The 24,127-nt window shown below is 39.1% G+C and overlaps 1 protein-coding gene across 1 annotated transcript in view; it reads left to right on the top strand.

Annotated features, from left to right (window-relative positions):
- Nucleotides 1-24,127, top strand: part of TANC1 (tetratricopeptide repeat, ankyrin repeat and coiled-coil containing 1) — a 48,607-nt gene that overhangs the window by 11,487 nt on the left and 12,993 nt on the right. Inside the window, exons 2-15 of the mRNA XM_015869309.2 lie at nt 3,087-3,161; nt 7,676-7,879; nt 11,749-11,847; nt 14,484-14,605; nt 15,277-15,466; nt 16,490-16,747; nt 17,671-17,796; nt 18,959-19,240; nt 19,759-19,910; nt 20,600-20,831; nt 21,712-21,878; nt 22,828-23,435; nt 23,614-23,722; nt 23,946-24,068. Coding sequence (XP_015724795.1) covers nt 3,101-3,161; nt 7,676-7,879; nt 11,749-11,847; nt 14,484-14,605; nt 15,277-15,466; nt 16,490-16,747; nt 17,671-17,796; nt 18,959-19,240; nt 19,759-19,910; nt 20,600-20,831; nt 21,712-21,878; nt 22,828-23,435; nt 23,614-23,722; nt 23,946-24,068 — 2,733 coding nt within the window. The 5' untranslated portion in view covers nt 3,087-3,100. The remainder of the gene's footprint in view (nt 1-3,086; nt 3,162-7,675; nt 7,880-11,748; nt 11,848-14,483; nt 14,606-15,276; nt 15,467-16,489; nt 16,748-17,670; nt 17,797-18,958; nt 19,241-19,758; nt 19,911-20,599; nt 20,832-21,711; nt 21,879-22,827; nt 23,436-23,613; nt 23,723-23,945; nt 24,069-24,127) is intronic.

Here is a 24,127-nt window from a genome sequence, read left to right on the forward strand (position 1 = left end):
ATCCTACTGGTCAAGTATCACCTGTTTAAGCTGCCTGCTTTCTTCTTAACAGGAGCTCTTTTCAGCTCTCTGTCAGGGCAAAGTCGAGGCTTTAAGCACAGCAGTGTTCCATATCCATCTGATGACTCCTTATAAAAGTTCACTAAAGACAGTTCATTTCAGACTCTACAGTGAAGGCCACTAAGTGTTACTGGAGAATGACCAGACTTTCATTAAGCAGTTTGCTTTTGCTCACCAAGCTGTATGGGTTATGTAAAGGGATCTGTATGTTTATTGGAAAAACATGTTGGATTCAACTAGTTTTTAACTGTGTTGAAGTGGTCTTGAGAATGCCCAAATACTGAACTAACGCTGGTTGTAATACTGAAAATATTACAGTTGACCACAAGGAATGATTCTTTCATAGTAGGAACTTCCAGTCAGGGACTACACTGTTACAGCGTGGGGTAAGTTTTATTCATCCCCAAGGATCTGCTGTCACACTTGGAAAACGTTATTTATTTGTCAAAGAAAAGATGGGTTAAAGCAATAAGTCAGTAGTTCTGTAGATGTGCATATTTACTTTTTAATAGCTTACAAATATATACAAAGAATTACACATTGTCTTTTAGTGAGAGAAGTAATTTTTCTTCCATGTATTCTAAGCCTTTATCATCACTGTAAGAATAAAGGGGAGGTCTCTGATAATCTGCATAGAATCCTAGAACGGCCTGTGTTGCAAAGGCCCACAGTGCTCATCCAGCTCCAACCCCCTGCTGTGTGCAGGGTCACCAACCAGCAGCCCAGGCTGCCCAGAGCCACATCCAGCCTGGCCTTGAATGCCTGCAGGGATGGGGCATCCACAGCCTCCTTGGGCAACCTGTGAACAGTGCGTCACCACCCTCGGGGGGAAAAACTTCCTCCTCAGATCCAACCTAAACCTCCCCTGTCTCAGTTTGAAACCATTCCTCCTTGTCCTGTCAACCCATGTAAACAGTCATTCCCCGTCCTGCGTGTATGCTCCCTTCAAGTACTGGAAGATACTTGAATAGAGTGATTGATTTGCCCAAAGAAAATTTTTAGATTTTAAGCCTGAAGGAATTCTAAATGCCAGTTAGACTCTGTTAGAACATATAAAACTGGCTTTTGTTTCATGTGAAATTGCCCTTAGGAGAAGAGATCATATACACTGCATGATGAACAAAGATATGAAACTCTCACCCTTTTAGAGATCAGAATTGTTGAGCTTGGTGAGCATAGACAACTACTGAACGTTCTGCATAGGAATGATGGAAGCAGATGGTAGAAAGGGGCTGAAACACACACACAAGCAGTTTTTTTGCCTATTTTTTAGTTGAAAGGAGAAATGGGAGAATATGGGAGACATTTTGCTGCTGTGGTTGAAATGAGTTATCAGCTCTGTCTTGTAGTCCTTCAGCTAGAATACTGTTACTGAGAGCTACTCTGATGATCTTTCTTTAGAGAAAGAATGCTGGCATACAGTTATTCCAAGCATAACGTACTGTGTAGCAGAACTTCTTTCATTAGTCTATATCCAGTCGTCTTCAAATTAAAAATAATGAATGTTTAACAAGCAGCTCGCAGACAGCAGACATTAATTTCTGGGCCAGCAGACTGTGCTGCGCTGCTGTGAAGCCCCGAGCACCTGTGGGTCCAGCAGTTCTGTCTGTCTGCTGAACAAGGCCCACTTGTATTAATGTTAATGCCATCATGTCTTGCCTCATTGTACAGATATCTGTGTCTGTGCTGCATTTTAGAAGCCTTGAGCTTGCCAAGGTTAAATGGGAGTTTTTTTATGCCTATATCTAACCAAGTTAGCCAGTTTGTGCTTCCGGGTTAAAAATGCTCCTCCAGTTTCATGAAGTAAACCATTAAAATAGGGAACCAGCATTTAGAGCTTAATAGTTTTCAAGGTGTTGTAATTTCTGCTTTAAAGTAGTGCTCGAGGAACAGAGTGACTATTGCAAAAAGAGATCAGTTCAAAGACTGCACATGTGCGCTGTTCTGTGTTTTGTTTTGTTTGTTTTAATAAAATGCATGGTAATTTAGTAAAAAGTTTTCCTTTTAAAGAGCTGTGCACATCAAAATGTGTTCCAAAGAGCTTATGACATTCATACTGTAGTATTAAGGTGAGACTTACATATCTGGGTTTCTGGAACAAAGGGGTGCTCAGTGTGTGAATGCTGACCCTGGGGTCTGTGTGGTTCCAGATCCACACACAGAGTGCTCTGCTGTCATGTGGGCTGAAGTGGCTGGAAGGAATTGAGATGAGCCAGAAACATGTAGTTCCCAATGTAAAGCACTTTGTATTCAATTAGAAAAATCCTTTCTAAAGTGTTGTTCAGGAACGTGCAAGAGGGATCAGTTGGACTCTACTGCTTGTCAGAGGAAGTATCAGCCGTGGTTTTCAGCCCAGCCTTCCCAGTATTGCCGGACAGATGTGATGAGAGCTGACGTGTGGCCTTTGCCTATGGGACGTGGCTGATTCTGAGTCACTGGTGTAACAAGCACATCCATATTTTTGGGGCGGAAGATTTTAGGCATTTTCTGTTGATTTCATGTGTTCTGTGATGAGAACTGCAGTAGCACAGAGAACTTGTTTGGTCAGCAGCACATTGTATGTAGGTAGGATCCAATGGTGTGTGACACCATGTACCACATCACCATCTGCTCTGTGCGTCTGTGGGTCGGAGCCTGCAGCTGACCAGGCTGCTCTGCAGCTCCCATGGCTGTGCTGATATCCCAGGATAGAAGCTGGAGCTTTACTCTCTTTGTGCCTGAGTGTCTTACAGTAGCGTACGTGGGTTTAGCCTTGTAACCTTAATTACTTGTGGAATGTGGAGAATGCTGAATTATTATTATTATTATTATTTTTTATAAGAAGACGGTGAATTCTTAATTGCTTAGTTCAAGTATTGAAACATTCTTTCTGCTTTGGGACTTTGCTTAAACAAGCTACATTGCAGGGAAAAATGAAAGAAAAAAGTATGTTTACCCCCCTGTTTTATTTAAATTGATCCTGTATTCTGCTTGGCTTTGTGTGGGTGGCCGATACTGATGTTGCGTTTCTTTCTGTTATCCTTTAGGAGCAACACGTAAAATGTTAAAGGCAGTTTTAAAGAAGAGCCGAGAGGGTGGAAAAGGGAGCAAGAAAGAACCAGGTATGAATATTCATTACCGAGGATGACTCATGTTCCCTGTGCGCGGTTCACCTGTGCCACTGGCCCTGGACAGGAGTGGTTCCATACAGAGTTCACATTCTGTGCGTGTGGAGGAGGCTTAAAGCTGCCTGGAGTGCACACCAAGTGATCTGTGCCTGAGCTGCTATTAGGGAGAAGGGCAGATGAGAGCAGCTTGCTCTTCGTTCTTACCATAGAAATACTGAGCTTAGGACGGAGAGATGGCTCACGGAGGGCTTTGTATTAGTATTTCTTCTGGACCTTATACACTGTGTCTTAAACAGTTACGCTTGTTTGCTTTAGCTGTCCTAAGTTGGCAACTGCCTGCACTGTGGGAATCTGTATTTTTCCTACTATGCTAAAGATCATTAGATATGCAATACTTGTAATAGATTTTAACTTAAAAAGAAGAGAAGACCTTGTCTATTACATTTCTGCGGGACATGCTCCATTATTTCAGTTGGCTTTTTAATAACATGAGCATTGTCATTCTGTTGACCCAGTATCAGGCCTGAAGGAACATGAATAATGGAAGCATTGTGCTTAGTTTGCAGCATTCCTCCTGCACTAAAATCCCATCAGAAGTTTAACATCAAATGTAGCACATAGCACTCATGAAAACTTCATCAATTTGTGTAGAATTTGGTGTGGTAAGTAGTTGGGATTTTTGTGTTTTCTATTTTAAAGTCTTTGTTGGACTCCCATATAGTGCTCAAAGAGTGCTGCATCAACAAAAAGCTGTTTAGAACACAGTACTGCAGTGCTGCAAAAGCAGCAAATCTGGAGAAATAAGAATGGGATCAGTGCCTGTGATTTCTGTACGATGAAACGAAAGGTATGGGAATACTTATGTGCTGCTGTGCATTTAGTGGTTAGTGATTGTCTTCGTATTCAGATTTTTTTAATTGGGGTAACAAAAAAGTTTGATTACCAAGAATTTTTCCTTGGATTTTATTCAGTTCTACTGTAGAGCAGACTTTGCTACATTGCTCTTTTGAGGCCATGTTTCCTTTGTTTTTCCTACTTGTATTCTGGTACCTACACGTGAAGTATATCTGACATAAATCCGATATGATTTTATTTCTGCGTTACGTTGTGCCGTGTATTGGCATACGTTTAGTTATTTTTTGATTGTGTGTGATCTCACTGACGTTTTGTACAAACTGAATTGGACAAAAATTGTGAATTTGAAATGTATTCCTCTTTTAATCTGTTCTCACATACAAGTAGGAAATGGATTGTTGTCAGTACTCATTGAAAAATAAAATGGCTTTCAAAGGCAGGTAACTTTTGCTGAGTTGTGACTGCTTGTGTAATGTTCTGCCATTCATGTTTTTCTTTGTGCTGTTAGCACTTTGAATTATATGCAGTGCTTACATTTACCGACATGAGCTTTCTTTGCTAACGGTGACTAACTTGCTACTTTAAAATAAAAGTGAAGCTCCTATGCAAGAAGGCATAATCTTTTATTGAAGTCTCTAGTTGATCATTAGCTAAAATCAAAAGTTTTCAAAGCTACGGGCCAGTCAGCAAGGTCCTGCAGCGGGGTCAGGGCAATCCCAAGTACAGGTACTGGTTGGGCACAGAATGGCTTGAGAGCAGCCCTGAGGAGAAGGATTTCAGAGTGTCAATTGATGAAACTTTCAGTGTGAGCCAGCAGTGTTCCCTCGCAGCCCAGAATGCCACTGTATTGTGGGCTGCATTGGGAGATGTGTGACCAGCAGGTGAAGGGATGTGATTCTGCCCCTCTGCTCTGCTCTTGTGAGAGCCCACCTGGAGTACTGCATCCAGTTCTGGAGCTCCCAACACAAGAAGGACGTGGAGCTGTTGGAGCCGGCCCAGAGGAGGGCCACAAAGATGATCAGAGGGTTTAATGCTGGGAGTGATCTCTACATAAGAGAATACTGATTTATTTATTAACTGTTTATTGAATCCTGAGGATTGATGACGTAGGCTGCCAGTGACCTTGGTGAACATGCAGCTCTACAACAGTTCTGTTAATATTTTCTGTTTCCAAGGAAAGTTAGTTGTGATTTTTATCAGCTTCTGGTTTCCTGATTGGAATCTGCTACAAAAACTTGATGTTTTTAGCAAAGTTTGTTCATTGCTTCATCTCAGAAACAGACATTGAGTGATGTCAGTGGGATACTGTCTGCTGTGCAGTTGCTGCCAATATTCAGACTTAGGGAACTTGTGCTTTGTTTGGGTGGGCTTTCTGTTTTGAAGATAGAGATCCTTTTTCTTCATGACAAAGTAACCTGATCTCTGGCATCAGCACCATACTGTAGTTTATATATATTCTGGTAAAGTAGCAGAAGTTCTTTGGTTTCTAAGAAACTTGTATGTCCTCATAGCTTGAGAGCAGAGTGGTTGGGCTTTCTCAGGGTTTGTGCCGTAATAGCGTGTGCATGAGTGACAATAAGTGAAAGGAAGTTTAAAATTAGGAAAATAATTGAGAAAGAGTATTTCTGTGGTATACATTTTTGATGTTTGCTTGTTTGCTTTAATCATATTGCTCTTAGGATCTGAGTCACAGTCTGTGTAGCTGTCCCCACTGTACCTCAGGCAGCGTCAGCAAAATAGAACCAGCAGGAGAAAAATAGAAAAGAATGGTAAGACATAAATAGACTGTAAAACATCTTCAAAGGTACTGCCATAATCAAATCACCTCAATTTATTGATTGAAGATATGCCACAACAGTGTATTCAGGGCTTTTGTAGCTCTTGATTTTGCAGGGCTTTTCTATAACTTACCATTTCCTATACAGTGGAGAAGGACAAATTAAAATCCGTGCAGTTTATTAAGAAAACACGGAGTTAGGAATAGTTTGCTTGTTTCATAGTGCAGGGGAGGTGTGGGTGGACTTATTAACCCTGCAGGGGGAGGAAGTCATTTTGGTCTTTGGTCTCCTGTCTCATGTGCTCTCTCTGTAGCATTCCAGCTGGTGTATTTATAGAAATTCCAAATCACGGCCTCAGCACAGTATTGTCTCATTGCAGTTACCTGCATTATTGTGCTGCTTCCGTGCTTTTTCTTCATGTCCGAAACTGGAATGCAGGATGGTTGGACAAGATGATCATGTAGGTCCTTTCCAACCTTGTGATTCTATGATCCTACGATTCTAATGTTAAACCAATGTTAAAAAACAGCTGATGTCGGTGTTTAATTTTTAAGAGAACAGAGAAAATGATCCTTAGCCTCATGGCTTCTGCTGGAAGTAAAAGGGAACTTAGTGACTCAGGTATGAGATCTTAAAGCTTGCCGAAGTGTGTGTGATTATACTCTCTAAAATGTTTAGGTTTTTCATTCTAATTATATACTTGGGCAGTTCCTATTTTCGAGACTGGTGTATTACAGCACTTTGCAGGAATACTGAAGCTGCTTTTCTGGTTCCCAGGATTTAAAACTAATAGCTGTACTCCTGTAATAGTTGTAATGTAATGTTTGGAATTGAAGACAACAAGTGAATGACAGCAGTGAACAAGAAAGGCAGATCTTACAGAGGCACGTGGGTCTTACTTTAGTAAGTTTCCTTACTGTAAGACAATAAGCCTGACATGAGGAAACCATATTTTAAAAGAAGTCACTTCTGCTTTCTTTGTTGTTCTCTGTTAGTTCTACTTTGGGTTCCCATACTCCAGCCGTGCTGCTTGTCGCTGTATGGGTCTCTGTGAAAAATATTCCAAGTACTTTCTTTCCTCTCTATCAGTTTTGTTCCACGTTTCACACAGATTCAGTTTTGTGTGAATCATTGAGCAGTGCCCTCATTTGGATCACAAAAAAAGCTGCAGTTAGATGCCAACTTTTCAACTCTTCCTGTCATCTGACAAGGAAGAACTCAGCACTTTCTACTGAAGCTGCATTTCTTGCACCAGTAGGATAGATCTCTTTTCTGTGCATTTTCCTATTTTGATCTGCTATGTAGTGTTGTGAACCAATACTTTGTTTGTTCATGATAGTTAATAAAAGATTTTGCTGTCAAACAGCGTTTAACTGGTCATCTCTATTTTGGAACAGAATAATAAATAGGCAAAGCTTAGAGTGGTTTTGTGTGAGTGCTTCTCTGTGAGACATTTCTGACTGGGTGTACGAAGTCACCGGACTGAACTGACTACTCCAGTAGGCTGTGTGCTCTCAGATGGTCGCTGAATTTCAGGGTGTCACACTGATCCCAGTAAGTGTTCCAGCAGTAGATCTCCTTTTGTCTTTGTGAGAAGTGTAGTTTTGCCTCTGAAGATGAATTCTGGAAAGCTGCTGCTTTGTTTGAGGTGAAGATTTTATTCCCTCCAGCTGCCTTTATTACAGCAAAATAAAGTCTCTCTTGGTTGTGCATTTTGAATTTTGCAGTGATTTTGCTGTTTGGATTCTGTAGTGGCAGGTGTGCTGTGAGAAGAGGGGGGTCATGCTGACTTGTTGATGGCAACTGAATGTTTTTCTATATTAAATATCTGTATTTTGATTTGTCCCATAATGGATGACAACATTTTATTTTTAGCAGGGGACTTCAGCCCAGAGAATGCCTTGCAGAGTGTTGCAGCATCTGGCCACAGCGCAGATCTTCCCACTGGCATTCAGCCCGTCCCGGGGGATGCTTACAGGATGAACCTGGCTAAAGGAGTCTCAATGTCTTTGCCATCTTCACCTCTGCTGCCACGCCAGTCTTACTTGATGCAGTCACGATCAAACAAGAAGTCCCCAGGTAAAGTGAAACTGATGAGCAACTAAAATCTTTGTAGTATTTTGACTCGGTTTCTGACACAATGTAAAAGTAACACTTTTTGACGTTTTATATTTTACACAATCTTTTTCAATAAGAAATTGAACAGTGAAGGCTTTTTTGCATGTTCTCATGTGAAGAAGATAATTAGTGGTTAAATGGACTATATTATTTCAAGTGGCAAATAATTATTCTAATTTGCATAGCAAATACTTTTATTGAAATGTCTGAATATGTTTAAAACCAATAGTTTATGGTTAGTATTTCAGTTAGGTAGAGAAAGCAGCTGCAAAACTGTACATGTTATTAACAGCGTTGTTACTGATGATTGTTTTGAGGGAATACTTGCTTCAGAGCGTTGCTTTTTTTTACAGCTAATTTCTTTTGTTTGTATCTATGAATATAAAATATTCTTAGATAAACTGCTGTTGAAGTGATTTTTCAGTCTGTGTCCTTAGTAATGACCGCATACGTATGTGTGTGCCTTACTAAATAAGGTACTCCATCTGGTTCCCTTTTATCAGCATTCTGCACATATAAATCATTCCAACACTCTAACATCAGTTGACTCTGTTCAGGTCAGAGCTGGAGTGTCAGGTGAAACTGTCCATGTTATTGTGCAAACACTCAGCAGTTTGGAAATTCTTTGTTGTAAAGCTTACAAAGTGTAAGAAGAGGACTGACAAAAGTGCTTTTTGGTTGGCCCTGCGAAAGGCCTTGATGAACAAGCCATCTTATGGAAATTAAAGAAAAATTATCACCCAAAGAATTAGGAGAGGATAGCAGATACAAGCATTCTTATTTTGACTATCAGTATTTACAGTCAAGTCGAAAATGTGAGGCACGGAAAGTTTTTTCTAGTCTTGTCTCTTGCTGCAAGTGTCTTGTGTGATAAACAGCTTTGCAAGGACTTCCATGTTTTAATGTAGAGGAAAGCATGTTGGCTTTTTTTGCCAAAGATTTCAGTGAACCTTGGGATCTAACTCTTTGCTGCCTTACTGTTGGGAAAACTGAACTGCATTTGACATGTTACCTAACCAACCTTGCAGCTCAGTTTCCTTTAGTGACACACTTCTATAAGCATAGCAGAGACTACTGTTAATAAGAACTTTACTGTGAGAGTGACGGAGCACTGGAGCAGGTTGCCCAGAGAGACTGTGGCATATCTGAAGATACTCAAGTCCCACCTGAATGCCTACCTGTGTGACATAGTGCAGAGAAGCTGCTTTAGCAGGATTGGACTCAGTGATCTCTCAGGGTCCCTTCCAACCCTTGCAGTTCTGTGGTATGATCATCATCTTCAGGTTTCTTTTTCATGCTACTATGGATGAAAGCAGCAAGGATTGCAGGGAGAGTTAAAGAAGCATTCTGAAGTTCAGATGTGATAACGCTGTTCTAATGAAACTACTGCTCAGTGAGGTATATTTCACAGAAACAATATTATTAATGCTTCTAAACATCTTTGAAAATATCTAAGGCAGTAAACCGAAGGAAGAAAATTGACCATTTTCTTATGCATATAACATGATATACTTGTGTAACTTATTTCCTTGAGTTGAAATTCTGTTTAGCATCAGCTAAACGGAAACAAAATTCCATGTATTCAGAGATAGTAATTGAAGAGTGTATCACTAAATACTATCCATTATTTAATTAAGGGTTTTTCCTAAGTCCTTATTGGGCCCATTATCTTCCAAATTCTGGTTAGTAAATTAAAATCAGTCATGTTTTCCTAGCAGTAGGTTTCAGAGTTATACATTCAAAAACAAAAGTAGTTAACCAATAGTTACTTGCACTTGAAATGTGTTTTTGATGGCTTCATACTGAGAACATTTCTACTTTTGTGCACTTTTATGCACTACCACTCTAGCTGGGGACTCAGGATTGAGCCTGAACTGATCTGTCTGTAATGATTCCTCATGTGTTAGCAGATTGGTTTGTTGTAGACAGGTATGTTGTTAAATCTGCACAACTGAGAGAGGTACCTTTGCTGCAGTGCATGCGCAGTAATAACTGCCTTTTTGCCAGTCAGCCTGCAAGTAGTTCAGCCCTAGAACCTCATTATCCATGCACAGGCAAAAGCACAGGAGAATAAGCTGAGCTTCTCAACTGGAACACAGAAGGCTCTACAATCCTGTTTGCACAATCTACTGTGAGTGACACTGTGTTGTAATTGTTTGCATAGGAGGTGGGGAAGCTTTTTGTTTGAAGAGCTTGGAGGAGTACCAGTGCTTCTGGATCTGGTTCAATCCTCAACTGTATAACTATAAAAGGAGGGAAGAGAGAAACTATATCTTAACTTACTAAAGAGACAAAAAATTCTGGTGGAATTAAAGCTACTGCTTTGTTGGAGTCAAAAGCTTCGTTAATGAAAGAGTTATGAGGTGGGAAAAAAAAGCAGAAAAAAACAGTATAGGGAAGAATTTTTCAGCATTAGGTCTCTGGGAAGAGGATCAGTAAGTCACAGTGTCAGTCAGTCCCATCTGTGTCGGGGCAGGTCATGGAGCAGATCCTCCTGGAAGCTGTGCTAATACACATGGAACGCAGGGAGCTGATACAGGAGAACCAGCATGGCTTCAGCAAGGGTACCTAGTGGCCTTTTATGATGGTGCCACTGCATCAATGGACGAGGGAAGAGCCACTGATGTCATCTATCTGGATTTCAGTAAGGCCTTTCACACGGCACCCCACATCTTCACAAAGCAGGGTCAGCTCAGGGCATTACCTAGTCTGATCCTGAAAACTTTCAGTGATGAGACTGCACAGCCTGCCTGAGTAACAAGTTTCAGTGCTTGACAGGGAAGTGCTCCGGTCCCTGAACTGTTTTGGTGCTTCTCCAGTAGCAGTGGGAGTTCTTGTTGTCAGCTTTTCTTTCCAGTTTTACCTTTGAGTGATCTTTGGCTTTCATAGCATCATCCCTACGTGCCCATCAGTATTTCTAAATTCCTCCCTTTGTCCTATTACCAGTTCCTGTATCCCACCTTTTTGTACTGGAGTTGTGAGCCAAGCCAAACTCCTGTTTGTTATAGTATCAGGGTGGACTGCTTTTGTGTTTGGAGGAGGCTGTTACTAAAAATCTACCGATATCCTGAGCTCTTTCAACCCTGAATTCCTTGAATAAGCTTGAGGCAGCTCTCTTGAAATTCAGGCTTTGTTGTCTGCCATTTTGCTTTTCTCACTCCTGTCATTCTTGTAACCCACTATGTGATTGATGATCAGTATAACTAAGGCTGCCTTTAGTTACCACATCCCAGACCTGTGCTGGAAGAACTGTTATGCATCATTCTTGGTAGATCCATCTAATTCATGTATCAAGTGCACATAACCCTGACACCCTCTAGAAGTCTGGATTGCTTGTTACTTGCCACGGTGCCCTTCCAGCAGACTTAAGGAAGATTAATATATCCCTTAAAAGGCTGCTGCCATTTTATTATTTCCTTTTCTTCTCCTAGGATATATAATGTCATATAGCACTTAAGAATGAAGCTTTTCTTTTAGTTTTAGAGGTCCTAATAACAAAATTATCTTCCTGTTGTACTGGGAAACGAAAGCTCTGTAAAGAGAAGGCCTGCTGGACAAGTTTGAACATAAAAAACAATCACTCTTTACATATATAGGAAAGTGTGAGGACTGTTGGAGTAAGCAGATTGGTTTAGGTTCCAAAAAGCACAAGCAGAGCATTTATTTCTCACAAGTGTGAAACTGCAGCAGCTCTTGAGCTCTTACAGTAGCAGCTGTGTGTGTAAGAACTGGTTCCTCTACATTATTTGTGTCTCTGAGGAGAGACACTTTACATTTGAAATTTGAACATCTGGAAAAAATTAGATACATTCAGCTATTTTCCTTTACAGGTCCAATCAGGAAGGCCAAGTATGTGGAAAGTCCTAGAGTGCCAGGTGAGGCAATTCTGCTGAGGAAACAATCAGAGCAAGAAGAACCCTGTCAAAATGGTAAGAATCTGTTCGGTGAGACTTCATCCATTCATTTCAAAGAAAGTGATAAAAAGTAATAATACTGAAATTTGATTCTTTATTTCTATTGTAGTAAGGATGTGATATTTTTAATTACATTTACAAGATCTTTGTAACTGTCTCCATTCTTGGAGATGTGTGCATACTGCAGGCAAAGTGATATCAACTGTTGTTTATTGCTGCATACGCCAAAGGTCTACTAGACTTTTAATGAATTTATTTTCAGTGTAGATTGATTCCACATGTGCAGCTCTGCACTGGAGACAGTCATTTTAGAAATGTTGTGAAAGCTTCCTAAATAAGAAGGGGCAGTAACAGCAGAATTCTGTGCTGACAAAGCTGGTCTGGTACCTCTGGAGCTGATGGGTGTTCTTGGTGTTTTATGTTCATTTCCTTTGGCAAACCTGTAACAGAATGTAGATTTTTGACAGTGAATGTCATGGCCAAAGCAGAAATTTGGTTTATGACTGTATGCACCATATCATGGATTTCATGTGTTTAATGTTAATTTTAGTTTTTTAAGTTGAAAGACCTCATTAAATTAATCATCAGGTTTCAGATGAGCAATTTTTGTTGTTTGTTTTTTTTTTCTTTTGCCTCAATTTTAAGGGAAACGATCCTTTTAAAAACAAATAATTTCTTAGAAAATAGTATACATATTCTTTATATATATATATATATATATAAAGCCTGTTATCTTTAATAAGTAATAGTGAAAATAGAATTCACTGTAATTGTTTCCTCCTCTTGTTCCTTTCTTCCCTGTGTGATATGTTACAGTTAGTCTGTTGTGCTTGCATCCTCATAATAGTTTTAGTGCATGTACTCCTCATCTCCCTTACCTAATGATCACTATCTCATAATAATCCTCCTCTTGACAGAATTGTATTCCCAGGGAAAGAGAATGCTCATAGCCAAGCCTGAAATCCGGTGTGTAAGGATTAATTGGTGGTTGGTGGGCTGAACAACTTAGGCCATTGGATTCTGTCCTTGTTGCTGAACTGGCATCTTTACTGTTTAACACTTACTCAAACCTGTACAAGATTAAAATTTAAATAAAATAACAATAGGTTTTTGTGGCGATTTAATTTAATAAACTCTTTTATTTCTAGTGTTTTTACTTTAAAGATAATAATCAAAATGACACATACTGTAGAGGAAGTACTTTTCCCAGACAGACATTCCAAGACCTGGCAGTATTCAGAGATACAAAAGCTTTGGCTTTTGACTCTGTTTTGTAGACTACTTCTTTTTGGCATTGGTGAAGGATGGCCAGATATTCCAGTCTAAAACCTGAAGCTGTCCAGGAAGTTAAGCAATGCATGTGTTTAAGCAGGCATTGAGCTGGAGCGAAATGCAGAAAGATGTTCTTCCAGTGAAATACTCATGTTTACAAACTGTGGGCTTTGTTGCTCAGTAAAATTGAAACATTAAAGTAAAGCTTACTGAGCAATCTGTTCAGTTCTATCAAAATCGCTGTTTTTTTTCTGGTTTTCTTACAGCCTACAGCTGGGGGAAAATATGCTATTTCTTGTAAATGCCACTAAACATCTGCTGTGTCTTATGTGGTTGGAGATCATATGTTGTGGTATTTTGGGGTTTTTTTGTGTGAAAAATCCTCACCTGACATGCATTTGGCCTAGAAAAAGCTGCAAAGGAAAAACAAAAGTAAAGGAACAGTTCAGTCATCATTACTATTTTCCTGCTGTGTTTTTTGATGGTGTAGAAGTGCAGCTGAGAGGTTTATGTTTTTCTCTTTTAGACTTAATGAATAAGTCCATGCAGTTATCTCTCTCTCCTTTTCTTCAGTCATTCCCTGAGGCATTCCTCATCAATTAGGAACTTATTGTTATGTGAAGTTTCCAAGCTGTACACTGATAGATCTGTTGTGAAGAATGCCCTTATTACCTCCCAGTTATATGGGGATGTGGTCAGCAGGCTTGGTGCCTTGCTCAGACCACACTGGTTGGGAAGTAGCTCAGGCTGTCCTTCACTTTTCCCTCATTACAGGGACAGGTGGTAGCTAATGCAGCTGGTGGTCAGCTTTAATAGTCAAAAGACTTAAATACTAAATACTATATAAATGTTTCTGTTGGGGAAGAGCTGTATAGTTTGGTGGGTGATTCCAAATGGTTGGCAATAAAGAAAAGAAATTTATGTTATAGATGTAATGTTTATAAATCATTTGTGTTATTAACTCTACTTTTCACATTTTTAACATAACGTGAAACTGTGTGAAAAATTACTGGAATAGACTTTCAATCTGACAGTGAGCTTTGATAGTGGCATGCTGCTATTGATTCAAACTAGTCATCATGTTGCTCATCAGTCCAATGATATTTGTCTTAATACAGCTGATTTCACTTAACCATTTCTGTTTTGACTGTCAGGGTGGTGGATTTGTTGTTTGCTTTTACCCCCAGATTTGTGCAACTATGCAGAGAATTCAAGGCCTACCAACAATTTAAAGACCATGTGGCATTAGCTTCTCTAACAGAGAAGCTGATAGAAGATCTGTTGCTTGCATCTAATTTTACTCTTTCTACTTCTCGTAACCTTTTCCAAATGTAACTCTAATTTTCACCAACTTTCCCTCCCCTCCCTCCTCTCTAAAGCAAAGCCTGATAAAGACTCAAGTTGTTCTCCGGCAGCACAAGAATTGATGACGAGATTGGGTTTTTTACTGGGAGAAGGGATACCAACATCTGCTCATCTAGAAGAAAAAAATGAATCCATGGTAGGATTACTGAAAAAATATAATGTTAATTATGTTTATCTTAGAATTCTCATGTTATTTTCCTTATTTGCTTTGTGCAGCTACTTGATACTTTACCAAAATAGATTCTGTTTTAATAGTCATAAGGTAGAAGAATTTCACTTCTATTTGATGGTCCTTCTTCCTCGTGTTGTGGTAAAGGAGCTAGAGAGAAGCAAGTAGCTGGTATCTGTATGAAGTTCATGTTCTAACTGAAACACTGTGATGACCAATTTCTTTCTGTCCTTTCTTCTTTTATAATCCCACGCCTCAGAAATCATCTGTTTGGGTTTCCATGACAGGGAAAGGTTAATAAGACTTCATTTCCATTACTTCTAACACAAAGTTTGGATAAGTATTTTGCCAGTAAATATTTAATGGAGAAGAATTCTGTCTCACTATAACTACGAGTGAATCATGAATTCTTAAATTTGTAAGATTTTATGGTCTCGATTTTAAGACTTTTAAGATATTTTTAAGAGTAATCTGAAATTGTGTCCTTAAGGCTTCCAATCAAGAGAAAGCTTCCACTGATTGAAATTTTCACTTGGAAAATGAATGTTTTGCTTTATTTCATGTTGATGTTTCTGAATTTCCACACAGTGGTGTACTGCCTTCTGTGCAATCCCTATTCCTTTTTCTTCACATTGCAGTGTACAATAGCCAGTCAAGGAGTCAGTCCATGTTCTACCCTCACAAGCAGCACTACATCTCCGAGCACTGATAGCCCATGCTCAACACTCAATAGCTGTACTGGGAAAGCAGCAGCCAACAAAGGTAGTCCCTGTGAAACCATGAGGAGCCCTAGCTCCACCCTGGAGAGCAAGGACAGTGGAATAATAGGTAAGCATCTTAATTAGTAATGCAAAGAATAGACATTAACCTTCTTGTAATACTGCAAGACCAAGTAACTGTGATTTTATGTCAGAGCTTGATCCCATTTCTACTCTGTTGTACTTGAAAGACTGAAATCATATTTTTACCCATTTTTACTGTTAGGTGTGCATTCTCCTTATTTTCATGATGCAGCTCTAATTTCTCCATGTTTTCATTTAAAATTGTTAATTTCTCCTGCTTATCTCTTACATTTACCTCTTTAACACATTTCATTATGAAGGACAGAATACCTCAAAGCTGGTTTTATTTCCAATGAAAGAAAATCAGTGCTACTTCTTGTGAGGATAGCTCAAATCAAGCTGTATAGAAACAGTGCAGGCTGAGTAATTTCCATGAAAGTGATGCTAAACTGGGATATCGAGGAGGAGGTGAAATTGTGTGATCCACTACTGACTGGATGACTGAACTGAGTCAGTACATGCATTTCCAGTGTGGTGTCAGTTATCTTTAGATAACCTCATTAGTTTTCTTTCTGTAAAAAAGAAAAGCTCTGAATTGTAACACCTTTATTTCTGCTCCCTGGTTTAATGGTTCAGTATCAGTACTGCTATCTGCCTGTGAGTGGTGACGCACTGTTCACAGGTTGCCCAAGGAGGCTGTGGATGCCCCATCCCTGCAGGCATTCAAGGCCAGGCTGGATGTGGCTCTGGGCAGCCTGGGCTGCTGGTTGGTGACCCTGCACACAGCAGGGGGTTGGAGCTGGGTGAGCACTGTGGGCCTTTGCAACCCAGGCCATGCTGTGATTCTGTGAAAATTAAACCATCAAGCCTGCCTTCTCTGATTGTGTTTGGCAGTTTGAGAAGCTGTGTTATTAGGCCTTTTAGATAAGTAATGTTACTCCAGTTTAACAGATTATCCACTTCAGAACCAGGCCACAGATGCTGTATGAGTTTGAAAACCATCATGCATATTAACACAGGTAGGCCATTTTCTTTTGAGGTGTACTTCAGATCTAATTTTCTTTCTCAGCAACTGTAACAAGCTCATCAGAAAATGATGATCGTAGTGGATCCAGTTTGGAATGGAGCAAGGATGGGAGTCTCAGAGCTGGAGCACACCGAGGAATTGGTCACGATCGAAGAACTGACAATTGTTCACCGGTTGCAGAAGAGGAGGCTGTTGGATCTGCTGAGAATGTGCCGAAGGAAGTACCAACAGGAGAGGGTCCTGTTCCTTACTCTCAGAGTTCTGGATCTTTAATAATGCCTCGTCCAAACTCTGTTGCAGGTGAATACTGAGATACAAAAAGGATTTTTTGTCAGTGATGTGACATCTCTGTTTAATCTTTCAGTTGAAGTTATGTTGTTAGTATGGAAGTATTTTTATTGGACAAAGAAGCATAAGTTCTAAGCTAAATAGATGCATATTACATGAATTGCCTCAAGTGCTGTGAAATCGATAAATGCTTGGACAAGTGCATCTGACTTGAGCTCCATTAGCAGTACCCAACAAATTCAGTAACAGGATGTTTGCTTACATAACTATGACCCTGCAAACAAAATCATCGGATGAAGTGTTGAGAAATGTGGGTACCATATATGTGACGCTAGATTTAGTTAACAGCTAACAGAAAGTTAGAAGTTAAGTAGTAAACACAGAGTGAAGAAAACCAGTGGAGAGGTTAGAGGGTTTGGTTATTGGTGTTCAGAAGGAAGAGAGAAAGATACTGTACTTGATTCCAGCTAGAAACTGTTTTCTGTAGAAGGGACTATTTTTAGCTTAAAAGATGGAACAAAAATTGCTGCATGGATTTTTCTTAGTGTGTCAAGTTGTGTGAGGGAAGTACAGTTGGTAAACCAACTTCTAAAACTATGAATGGCAATATTTTGGCTCTAGCAACTTGGGCAGGAATTTTGAACTTCTGATAATGCCACTTGAAACTATTCAGGAGTTACAGTGTCACTTTAAATTCAGCTGGCCAAGTTTTGAATCAAAGACATAAGCTGGTGAGAAAAGCATACTTGGCTGAAGAACACCACACTTTCACAGAGCATTTCAGGGGGTCAGTAGTACAGGAATAAGAGATCTCTCCACATAGAGGAACTGCTAGCTTGTATTTTATTCCCACTCCCTATCCCCCCACCCCCCAAAAATATATATATCATGTAATAAAAATAAACTTAATGATCTTCAATTTCTTAATTCTGTAGCAACAAGTTCTACCAAACTAGAAGATCTGAGTTATTTGGATGGACAAAGAAATACTCCTTTACGCACTTCAATTCGCTTACCTTGGCACAACACTGCTGGTGGAAGAGTGCAGCAGGAAAACAAAGGTAGGCACATTTACATCTGTAACTGTCTTTGCACAGTCACACTGCTGTTAGTGATTCTGTAATACATACGATATTTTAGAGTACTCCTGACAGATCACAGATACTGTTTGAAAGTAATGTGCCTGTTCATACTCTTTGCTGTGTAGTGCTGTGATTTAGAGACAAAATGTATGGCTTTTAATGGTAAATCAGTATCTTGTTTACCTAAATGCTTATAAGTAGTGCTGTGTAGATGATGTGAATGTCCATAGTGAAGTTATGTGATACCAATGACAGCTTTCCTGTCTGCCATATTTTACCAACTCGTGATACTCAGTTAACCACCCACTGCAATTTAACAGACAATTCAGTGAGTGGATTAAAGGCCTTCAGAGACTGTCATTAGAGTTCTGGTGTTGGAAAAAAAAACTGATCTAATACCACTAAGCCTGTTGGTGACAAAAATAGGCTTTAATATTTCTGATATTTGAAAAACACTATTGGTATTGGCAATTTACATATTTATTGATTACAGCTGAATGTTTGTGTAAATTTCATCAGTGAATATTACTGCTTTTGTAGACTTCAGTGTATTAAAAAAAAATTCTCTTATAAATCTTGTCATGTGTTTACCAAGCATGTCGATTAATGTTATCAAGCATGACTATGATTCTAGCTGTGTATAGAGTACATTCTTTTCTTGTAGCTTCAAAGAGACTGAAGAAGTGAGTAATATTATTTTTATGTTACTTAAAAAATTCTTTATTTAAAACTAGAAAAAAATTATCTGCCTTTTTCTATTCCTCTGTAGATGTTTTTACAGCTTTAAAGACATGATACTGAAATGCTCAGTAGGGTGGATCATGTTAAATTGAAAGATGTTTGGTACTTTTTATTTTATAGAATTATTGATGACTTTTTAAGAAAAGCCATGTTCAAACATACACGTATACTTATAGGACATTTTTAAACTCATTCAGAGTTTACTTCACATAAGAATTATGGAGGTGACCCAAACTGAGCAAATGTTTTTTTCTTGTTTCCATTATGGAAGCCTTAGAAGAATTCTTGTTGTGAACATGATCAAAAATGTCACTGAACAAAATGATCTTCTGAGACAATGCTGTTTTATTGCATGTCTGGTTTCTTCTAATAAACTTTTCTCCCTGCCACTTCTTCTCAGCACGTTTTGTCACCTATAAGCCTCAAGACATTTTGCTAAAGCCATTACTGTTTGAAGTGCCAAGCATAACGACAGACTCGGTGTTTGTTGGAAGAGAATGGCTGTTTCAGGCAATTGAAGAAAAACTGAAGAATACGGGCCTGGCAGAAAGCAGAGGAACAGTTATTACTGGGAATGTGGGATTTGGGAAGACTGCTATTATTTCTCGTCTGGTGGCACTTAGCTGCCATGGAAGTCGCATGAGGCAAATAGCTTCAAACAGTCCTAATTCATCCCCCCAGAGTAAGTCCCTTCTGCGAATAATTGTTTGGGTTATTGTACTGACAAGAATAATCAGAACATTGCTTGCTGTTCTGACCTAATTTAGCAGGGCTTACAGAATCCTTTGAGTTGGAAGCGACCTTTAAAGGCCATCTGGTCTAACTCCCCTGCAGTGAACGGGGACACCTACAGCTAGATCAGGTTGCTTAAAGCCCTGCCCAGCCTGAGCTTCATTGTCTCCAGGGATAGGGCATCCACTGCCTCTGTAAATGCAGTAAATGCATTATTTTCATGACAGAACTTAACATCATGATGGTTTTGCTTTTGCTGACTGTAACTTTGATCTAAAAGCCTGCTGGATTGTTTCAGAATGGTAAGGTTCCAAATACGTACCTACGTTTATTGAAGTAGTTGCAGACTTCTTTGATAGAATGGTTGAGTCTTTTGCACTGGCAATAAAGGCATCCCATGATCTCTTCATGTAAAAGTCTGTTTTCAGCACATTTGGCCTTTTTTATATTTGTTGTTTTTAAAAATAGGCAGCGATTCCCGTCAGGAGATTCCCTTAAGTCAGGTACATCTGTCTGCTCCTCCTCCAAGTGGTACCTATACGATGAAGACCATGAATTGTCCTGGTACTCCCGACAACCAGACTCAAGCAGGTGACTCTGTGAAACGCCTTGCCTCTAAGGTGAGTTTTCCGTTAGCAATGGAACTTCTTTTTCAGCACGTTTCAAAACCTCTGGTCTTGGGGGGGAAACAGACTGATTTGCAAAGCCTCCTGGGTATGCCAGTAGTCAGCAGTGGGACAATGGACAATGTCTTGAGTACTTCTAAATGAAAAAAGCAGCTGCCTACCTTTTCTGCCTTTTGCATTATTGATTGATTTTTGCTTGGTCTTGGAAACACCGCGAAGTTGAAAAAACAAGTTCCATCTGCTGTGTATGAAAAGGTTTGGATCCTTAACTTCCAAAAGAAACTGTGCATTCTCTTTGAGTATTTGCTCAGTATGGAATCAATCAGCAAAATTCTGAAGGACAATAAAATGTTCGGGCTGTGCATAATGAGTCTGTAATACACGGTGCAAGTTGTCTGAGTGTTGTCTGTTCTCCGTACTGTGAGAGTCTGGAGTAAGCAATTGTAAGTCTGATGGTTTGTTCTACTTGTGTGTGTGTGTTATTATGCTCTTTATAACTTTTTGCAAAAGTAGTAAAAAAAAAATTAATGACTGTGTGCAGTAAGCAAATAATTCTGAGGAAAACACAGCATTAGTGATGATATCTTTACACTCATGTGTATTATTTGGAAACAGCATTATGAAACTTGCTGTGTCTTAAAAATTCATTGGGTAGCCTTACTTTTTTTTCTTCTTTTCCGCAGGTTGTTGCTTATCACTATTGTCAAGCTGACAACACTTACACTTGTCTTGTCCCAGAATTTGTGCACAGCATTGCAGCTTTGCTTTGTCGTTCGAGTCAGTTAACAGCATACAAAGATCTTCTAATAAAAGAGCCTCACTTACAAAGCATGCTAAGCCTGAGATCTTGTGTTCAAGATCCAGCAGCAGCTTTTAAAAGAGGAGTGTTGGAACCACTTTCAAACCTCAGGAAAGGTAAGTCAAGCGGGAAGTGATTTGGAATCTGAATTTAAGTTGTTTAAAAATTGTGGAAAAAAATAGAAATGAAAACCTTTGAAAATGTCTATCCTAATGTTGGAAGAGAAATAGGTAAAGCAGAACGTTGTTCCTCTGAACATCAAACTGCAGCTCCTGTTTTTTTTAGTCTGTTAACAAATGTATGTGATGCTCATTGGCAGATCTGATGTTTGTCCCTGGAGCTTTCATTCTTAACCAGAATGAACAGCATTAGTTTATTAAGCAGTTACAAAATAGTCTTCTCAGTTTTGAAAGTGCAAACAGATGCCGTTATGGTTTTTACAAGTTGTATGTTTTTCTTGGTTTGATAAGTTCAGTAAAACGTAACTTCTAAGTAAATGGTTAAAACTTATGTCAGCTAATAGCTTAAACAGCGTGCATGCTCATTCTTCCCCCTATCTGTGCATCTCTTCTCTGTTACAGGCTAATGGCCTTATTTAATCATTAAACTCTTTTCAAATCAGTTGTAAAACAGATCCATCACAAATAGCACAATCAAAACCCCTGTATTGTGATTGCTTCTATTTATTTATTTTTATCACTCTTTGGCAATGTTGTTTTACAATTATGAGAACTGAAAACCAAAGCTATTAATTGATTTTGCTGTCTGAACAGCATCATTAAGTATAACAGATAGGTTGGTTGAAGTGGTAGTTGTACTGTTTTTCAGCAGTTAAAACGTTTAATCTGTAAAAAATAATACTTAAATGCCATTAAATGAACTTCTAGGCAGAAAAATACATTTTTATTCCCTGGCATTTAAAATTTGAGAATAAAATGATGCATAATTGGAGAATTTATAATCAACTTTTCTTTTTTTGTAATTTTTGTATTTCAGAGCAGAAGATCCCTGACGAAGATTTCATCATATTAATTGATGGTTTAAACGAGGCTGAATTTCACAAGCCAGATTATGGTGACACAATTTCATCATTTATCTCTAAGATAATTTGTAAGTTCCCTCCCTGGCTGAAGCTCATTGTGACTGTGAGAACTAATTTTCAGGTAAAAAAAACCAAAACAACCCTTTGACCTCTTTCTTACCAGCAAAAGCAAAGTGATCTTTTATAGTGATGTAACTGCATTGTTAAGAAAAACATGTTGTTGGCTTTATTTTCCAGCACTAGTCCCGTTCTAAGATCTTTACTGTTTTCTTTTCACTTCAGTTTAACAATAATACTTCTAGAAGTATGTCATCTTAATTGTCCTTCACCTTCCCCCTTAGATAGCAGCCTTTACGTTTTTCAGTGCATGAGATACAGCCCTATCATTCCCATGCTACTGCTCAACTAGGCATCCCGCATATGCAAAGAAAACATGAAGGAGGACTGAAGTCCAGCTCCATAATATATATTTTCTAACACAACTGAGAATATGTCTAGACAGAAGTAGGCCATAAAAACGTGTTCAGGTAGACATGTTGAAGTGTGTGACTGTGCCATACTTGATACTTGCCTTAAACTAAGCAGCACTGTATGTGTGTAGTAGGTACCTTTGTGGTATGTTATTACTAGACAACGTGACAATGAGAATATTCTTTTCTCCTCTCATCGTTAGCTCATAGACAATTTTAATAGACAATTAAAACGTTAATAGACAATTCCTTCCACCTCCTGCCTTCCCCCTTGCCCACTTTAGAATCCTGTTCTGCTAACATTTTTGTTCCCTTAGTTTTGAAGTGATCGTTTGTATAGGAGATAAGCCATACAGCCTTGCAGAGATTGCACAGTAAAACATTTGAGAACATCCTATGCAAAAATGATGGAATGCAGAAATACTGTTTGACCTCTTACTAGCGGTCTGCATTTGCAGAGCCACAGTAGTGATAAAAATTTGGTTTCAGTCTATCTCATATTCGTTACAGAAGATAACTATAGCATAGGCACATCACGGAGTACTTAGTGTTCAGTTGTGGAATGCTCTAATGCCTGTGTTTTTGTTCTTTCTTCCTCAGGAGGTGGTAAGTTCACTGCCCTTCGTCACAATATCCCTGGACGATTTTCCAGACAACAAAGAGATTCATGGTGACTTGAGTGCTTACATTCAGTACAGAATTAATAACAGTCAGGAGATTATAAACAACATATCTTTAAATGGAAAAGCTGATGCGGCTATAATTGGGAAAGTGAGTAACCATCTGATCATGAGAAGCCTGGGATCTTATCTCTATTTGAAACTGACTCTGGATCTTTTCCAAAAAGGTCATTTAGTAATCAAAAGTGCAAGCTACAAGGTAGTTCCAGTGTCTCTGTCAGAACTGTACTTACTTCAGTGCAACATGAAGTTTATGACCAACTCTGCGTTTGAGCGAGCCCTGCCAATATTAAACGTGGCTCTGGCATCCTTACATCCCATGACAGATGAACAGATTTTCCAAGCTATTAATGCAGGTCAAATAAATGGAGAGCAGCAATGGGAAGACTTCAGCCAAAGGATGGAAGCTCTGTCGTGTTTTCTGATAAAAAGACGTGACAAAACACGGATGTTCTGCCACCCTTCCTTCAGAGAATGGCTGGTTTGGAGAGCGGATGGTGAAAATACAGACTTCTTATGTGAGCCAAGGTAAACGAAGCTTGCAAGAAGTCATTTTCAAATAACTGCAGTTATTTACATAATTGATCTCAGCTATTGCTGAGAGGACAGATGAATGTTAAAAAGCAAACATGACTAATATTTTCCGTGTTTACTGGAAAGTGTAGTTATAAATGCTGTTCTCTTTGAATTCTGTTCCTTTTACTAGGAATGGACATGCTTTATTGGCTTTCATGTTTTCTCGACAAGAGGGAAAACTAAACCGCCAACAGACTATGGAACTTGGGCATCACATACTCAAAGCTCACATTTTTAAGGTAAATCCATTAACATAATAGATTTCAGGATCTGTATGTATCAGTGTACCTTAGAGATGCTAATCTGAGTTGCTTTAATAATTTGTTGGAAGCTTGTACAAAATACTTGAAATTGTTACTGGCATTAGCAAAAAATTTATCTTCTTTTTGTACTGATGAAATATAGCTATAAATAGTCTTTTACACACTACAGAGAGATTTCCTGTTGTATCATTCCTGCTAGGGTCTCAGTAAAAGGACTGGAATTTCTTCCAGTCATCTTCAAGCCTTGTGGATTGGTTATAGTGCTGATGGACTGTCTGCAGCCCTCGCTTCCTTGAGGAACATCTATACACCCAATGTGAAGGTAAGAAAATGAGCACTCGTGTATAATCAGTGTTCCATCTGCCACTGTTGCTATTACTC

The sequence above is a fragment of the Coturnix japonica genome, chromosome 7 (assembly GCF_001577835.2).
Source record: "Coturnix japonica isolate 7356 chromosome 7, Coturnix japonica 2.1, whole genome shotgun sequence".
Classification (NCBI taxonomy): Eukaryota; Metazoa; Chordata; class Aves; order Galliformes; family Phasianidae; genus Coturnix; species Coturnix japonica.